This window comes from Oncorhynchus clarkii, chromosome 7, assembly GCF_045791955.1.
Source record: "Oncorhynchus clarkii lewisi isolate Uvic-CL-2024 chromosome 7, UVic_Ocla_1.0, whole genome shotgun sequence".
NCBI classification, from domain to species: domain Eukaryota; kingdom Metazoa; phylum Chordata; class Actinopteri; order Salmoniformes; family Salmonidae; genus Oncorhynchus; species Oncorhynchus clarkii.
The window spans coordinates 12,428,999-12,435,215 of NC_092153.1; the positions used below are offsets into that span (position 1 = coordinate 12,428,999).

At 41.9% G+C, this 6,217-nt stretch overlaps 1 protein-coding gene across 1 annotated transcript; it reads right to left on the reverse strand.

The window, feature by feature from the left end:
* Positions 1–301: 301 nt before the first annotated feature.
* LOC139414089 (histone deacetylase complex subunit SAP18-like) lies at positions 302–5,914 on the reverse strand. The gene is made up of 4 exons (XM_071161971.1): positions 5,753–5,914; positions 5,381–5,490; positions 4,277–4,399; positions 302–1,064 (listed from the first exon to the last, which is right to left on the reverse strand). Exons 1-4 carry the CDS (start codon positions 5,822–5,824, stop codon positions 899–901), a joined length of 471 nt encoding a protein of 156 aa, XP_071018072.1. The 5' UTR covers positions 5,825–5,914; the 3' UTR covers positions 302–898.
* Positions 5,915–6,217: the final 303 nt, after the last annotated feature.

Consider the following 6,217-nt stretch of genomic DNA (forward strand, 5'->3'; position numbering starts at 1 on the left):
TCGATCATAGATCTAGAACAATTAGAATTACAGGCAACTGATATATTGTCTATGGGGTCTATAAGGTCTCTCCTAAGTGAAGTATAGTATAAGAGACATTCATCAATAATATAAAACATCAGATTCAATAACTGGATCCAGGCCAGATGAGCAGATGGCAGAGGGATTCCCTGGTCTAGATGACAGTACAGGTTTGGTTCTGCAGGACTACAGGGATCCATCACATCTGTCATGCGCCCGCCAGCCCTGATGTTCCGTCCTCATTACTGCTGGATTCCAGAAATAAGGGGTCTAGCAATCACCATGCCAACAGCTTTATTACATCACTCTTCACAAGGGGGAAAAAATAAAATAAATAGTACATTAGGGATGAAAAAAGAAACATTCCAAGAGAAGCCTTTGGAAACAGATGAGCTGGGATGAAAGGAAACAAGGCCCCAGATGGCTTCCTCTGTTCTAGTGGGAAGGGGTCTAGACTGTGTTAACAGTATTTGTGTCTTAATGCTGCCCCCTACAGGAACCATTATGACATTGCAACAACCCCAACTACACTAGACCAGGCATTACACAAACACTCTTTCTGCTGGTATTGTTATAAAAAGGAATGACAGAAATTGTTTTATTGTAAGACGGCAACTTTATTTCACATTATCCAAGATGGGAGACGAGGGTAAAAAAGTAACATACATGTCTGAAATATGATCTATCAGAAGATAAAAAGGCCCAAAAAAGCATGTATGCGGGGGACAGTCAAATCTGAAGGATGGCCCTATTGAAAGTCACGGTAGTCTCCTGAGAGATGGTAAGAGTCAGTCAGTGTGATCAGAAAGGCTTTATGTATGTTTAGAGGTGGGTTTGGGTTTTGTGATATGATGGTTATGTTCAGGTGTGGATGCGTTCAGAAGGGCCTCCCCATGCCCATGCGTGGGTTAAGTGGGGGGGCTCTGTTGGGTGGTGTGATGGCTATGTCCAGGTAGTCTCCTATCTGGAAGCGCTGCGACTGTAGCGTCATGGAGTCATTTTCCCCCTTCCTGCCTGACACAGTGTTGCCGATGTCTTTCACTCTGTAACCATAGAGACCGTGGGTGAGACAACAGTACTTTCAAAATGACATCATCCAAACAATTGAGGCAATGTTTAAATACTTTTAAAAAGGCAAACCCAGCCGATTTACCTAATCCACTGACCATCAAGCTCTTGATTTAAGGTAGTCAGCAATGCACAAAGCAAACAGCAATGTCAGGCTGACTTCCGCAACAACTACAGAGCATTCGGAAAGTATTCAAACGCCTTGACATTTTCTTATGTTACAGCCTTATTCTAAAATGTATTAAACGAATTGTTTTCCTTCATTAATCTACACACAAAACCCCATAATGACAGAGCAAAAATTATTTTTTTGCATTTTTATTTTAAATACCTTATTTACATAACTATTCAGACCATTTGCTATGAGCCTTGAAGTTGAGCTCAGGTGCATCCTGTTCCTATTGATCATCCTTGAGATGTTTCTACAACTTGATTGGAGTCCACCTGTGATAAATGCAATTGATTGGACATGATTTGGAAAGGCACACACCTGTCTATATAAAAAAGGTCCCACTGTTGACAGTGCATGTCAGAGCAAAAACCAAACCAGGTCGAAAGGAATTGTCTGTAGAGCTCCAAGACAGGATTGTGTCAAGGCACAGATCTGGGGAAGGGTACCAAACATTTCTGCAGCATTGAAGATAGCCAAGAACACAGTGGCCTCCATCATTCTTAAATGAAATAAGTTTGGAACCACCAAGACTCTTCCTAGAACTGGCCTCCCAGCCAAACTGAGCAATTGGGGGAGAAGGGCCTTGTTTAGGGAGGTGACCAAGAACCTGATGGTCACCGACAGAGCTCCAGAGTTCCTCTGTGGAGATGGGAGAACCTTCCAGAAGGACAACCATCTCTGCAGCACTCCACCAATCAGGCCTTCATGGTAGAGTGGCCAGACGGAAGCCGCCACTCAGTAAAAGGCACATGACAGCCCACTTGGAGTTTGCCAAAAGGCACCTAAAGACTCACACCATGAGAAACAAGATTATCTGGTCTGATGAAACCAAGATTGAACTCTTTGGCCTGAATGCCAAGCCTCACATCTTGAGGAAACCTGGCACCATCCCTACAGTGAAGTATGGTGGCATCATGCTGTGGGATGTTTTTCAGCGGCAGCGACTGAGAGACTTGTCAGGATTAAGGGAAAGATGAACGGAGCAAAGTACAGAGCGATCCTTGATGAAAACCTGCTCCAGAGCGCTCAGGACCTCAGACTGGGGCGAAGGTTCACCTTCCAAAAGGACAACGACCCTAAGCACACAGTCAAGACAACGCAGACGTGGCTTCGGAACAAGTCTATGAATGTCCTTGAGTGGCCCAACCAGAGCCCGGACTTGAACCCGATCGAACATCTCTGGAGAGAACTGAGAATAGCTGTGCAGTGACCCCCCCCCCCCCCCCCCCCAAACCGACAGAGCTTGAGGATCTGCAGAGAAGAATGGGAGAAACTCCTCAAATACAGTTGTGCCAAGCTTGTAGCGTCATACCCAAGAAGACTTGATGCTGTAGTTACTGCCAAACGTGCTTCAACAAAGTACTGAGTAAAGGATCTGAATACTTATGGAAAGTGTGTGTATATATATATATATATATAACTTTTTTTTTTTTTTTTACAAATAAAACCTGTTTTGCTTTATCATTATGGGATGTGTAGAATGAGGCAAAAAAAACTATTGAATCCATTTTAGAATAAGTCTAATGCAGCAGCGTGTAGTGCACCTACGCAGATATTTTTTTGCCAGTGCAACGTCTTGCATTGCACTCATCTGAACCCTGCGGTTCATCCTGCTGCTCGTGACAACATGTTGCTGAGTCTCACTTTAATTCAGTCAGTACAGGGTTCCAGTAGCCAGCTAATGCCAGCTTTAGCCATAAAAAAAAACTAAGCCAATGAATAAAAATGTTGCCAACCAAAATATAAAAAAATCCAGTTGCAAAATATTGCTTTTTAATCATTGATGGAAATACATTTAACTGCCATGCTTATCGGTCTATAGGTTCATTTGAATAATTTAGTCAAATTCAAATTGTCCTGTTTGTTACTCATCGTGTATCTTATTTATCCAATACAACTATCACACATGCATACACAGCCTATTTTAAGCAGGATTTCTCCTGCAGCTCCTCTACTGGTTACTGCTAGAGTAAAACATGTGATTTATCAGCTGAATCAATGCACAACAATTTCTAAATGCAATCGCATGTTAACAGTTTTGGTATAGGATTTTTTTTTTTTTAAATAGCTCGTATTTTTATTTTTCAACTGGTAATTGAAGTGTGCCTCCCATTCACCATTCAAGTGCAGGTCAACAGGCTATCAGCACATCACCCACCACTTTACAATGTGAGCTGGAGGCACTACGCATTCTGTTTTTTAAATACTTAATTGTTTGAAACATTAATATTTTATTTAATATTATGAGACATGTCTTACCTTGCTTCAAAGTAGCGTATAGGCAAAATCCGACCATGGAAACGTGGAGGCAATTATTTTATATAGACTTCAAAGGCAGCACGTGAGTATCAAGTTTGGGGGAACTTACAATTTATCCTACCATTTCTATCGTTCTGCCTGCTAGTTATATTTCCAGATACTCATGTTCTTGGACCAGTTTCATTTCAATAACGGTTTTGTTTCTCAAAATCATTGTGAAGTGGTTAATCATAAAAATGTCAATTAAAATGTCATTGAATTTAAAAGTCTACTAACACGAGATCACCAGCCTCTGCCATATGGACACATTCTCAAATCTTCCCGGTCACGTTGTCCACCGCCACATTTTCCTAACAGAAACCCTGGTGTGTTTGTACTGGGCTGGAACAAATCCATGCGCACCCTGTGTCCAAGATTATAGAGCATAGCGTGACTTCAATCTACAACAGCCCAGTTGCCCTGAAGGTAGACCCCAACGATATGACATTGCCACGAGCAGCACCGCAGATATTGAGATGAGCAAGATGCAAGACTTCGCTCTCACACAGTCACACACAGTATCTGCAGATGTGAATGGGTTTGCCTCACGCTGTTATAGCGTGATAGCCACGAGACCAAAACAGCAGAGAAGTTGAGACTTACGCTTCAAAGTTCTTAGTCGTTACTGAAATTGACCCACAATGTGGTTTACTTTGTGCCTGTACATCATACCGCTGACTCTACCTTTAAGCTAGGGCCGTAGAGTAGTATACTAACCTGTAGCCATTTCTTTTGGGCTCAGGATAAACGATGGCGAAACCAAAGTGTGTTCCTTTCTTCCGAGCATCAGGGTACACCTCCTTCACTAGGCTGGTCAGCTCCTTTAGCGAGGCATCCATCCTTCAGGAGAAGGACACAACATCATGTCACAACAGTAATCAAAACTATGTAGCCATGGTACCCTGTATAACACACACACACAACACTATCACCAGTGCTCGACTTGGGCAGAGCAGAGTGCAAGTACCACATTTTCTTCTCCTTGAGCTCGTGCACATCTTATAGAATATTAGCTCAAAAGTATTGTGGCGCTACTGCGCCTAAATATAAACAGTAACGACACCCAAAATGAGTGACGAAAATCCCCCCTTGCCAGAACCCCCTCCCCTTCACGTTCTTCATTTCTGCGACTTGGTTGCTATTTCATATTTCTGCTCTTCACTCAGTTGTCAGCTTAGCCTACATTTCACTGATCTTAGTAGAAGAAAGCATTTGTCTGCAGTTTGGCTATTTGTTTCAAGTGTATGTGGCGGTTATAGCTTGTATGGCGCCCTAGGCGAACCCCCCTCTCAGCGCCTGCCCCCGGGCCCCGTTCCCGGCAGCTGCCCATGTCACCTGTACCTAAATCCTCTACTGCTTTTGTCTATAAATAAATCTCTTTGCCAAAATTCGTCATCTTTCCATGTCTTATTCGACTAGTATGTTTGAAAGTGTAAGGATAATAATTCAGACATAGTTGTTCTGAAATGTTTATTGCTTGCCAACATTTTACTCCTGCCTCTTTGTTTAATATAACACACATTAATTATTACTTTTGTTTGCCTGACGTGAAGTTTGTTCTATAGAAAGTATTTAACTTTAGCCACAAAATGTATGAAATTAGAAGGTGGGGATTCTGGCAGAGGGAAGATTTTCAGAAACAACACCGGAACCTATTTCAGTCCAATTCAAGCACTGGCTATCACATTTTTAAAATCTTTATTTAACTAGGTAAGATTCAATCTAGTTCCTTGCCCAACGCTCTAACCACTAGGCTACCTGCCGGTCCTGCACCTAGGCTTACGTGACGCTAGGTGCAGCCATCCATTTATATATTCTTACCATGTGTAGATTTGCAGCTCACTTGAAGGGACTTGTCCTCGTGCGAATTCGTCCCCTCTGTGATGCCTGCCACCGTTGGTCGTAAATACCCGCAGCAGAAGAGGACAAGTCTATAGACACACAAACAGTTAGTTAACTGGTTAGACAGGAACGTGGCTAGTCTCCTAGAAATTGTGGTAGCGGGAAAAAATATGAAATGCCCTTATAGCCGATTACAGAACTACAACCAATTAGTTTAGTTTGAAGTGGGAGTCACTTGCACAGTTCAAGCAGTGCAGCTGCATTTGCTAGCACAGCAGGCTCGTTAATGCTAACTACGTTAGCGAATTGCTGTCTCACAAACCAAGCGAATATAAAGTGCTTATAGCTTACCTTTTCTCGGTCGATAGGCTTTTCAGGGATTTTTCGTATCTCTTCTTGTGTGATTCTTGATTCAAGAGCCATTTTAGGAAGTAAATAAGTTAATTAATTAACGTTGTTGCTCACAGCAGATTTGCAAACAATGTGCCAAATAGTTATATCCGTTTCCGCTTTCCCAGCGGATGACGTAGGAAAGATGCGCAAAAACTTTATAAAACTTTAACGATTGCCGTATAAAAAAACATATACGAATAGATTGCAGTTTGCTTGATTTTACAAGCATTTTTTTTATAAACATCTAATCTCTCCAGTCCGATTAAAAATAATTAAAGATAGTTTTCAAGTGTATGATTGTATTTCTAGTTTCCTCCCAACAGGTGGCGGTAGACAATGATAACCATTCTTATGTTGAATGCAATCTGGGATCCTTGGGAGGTCCACACTCTAAACAAAACCCTTTTTATTTTGTATTTTTAT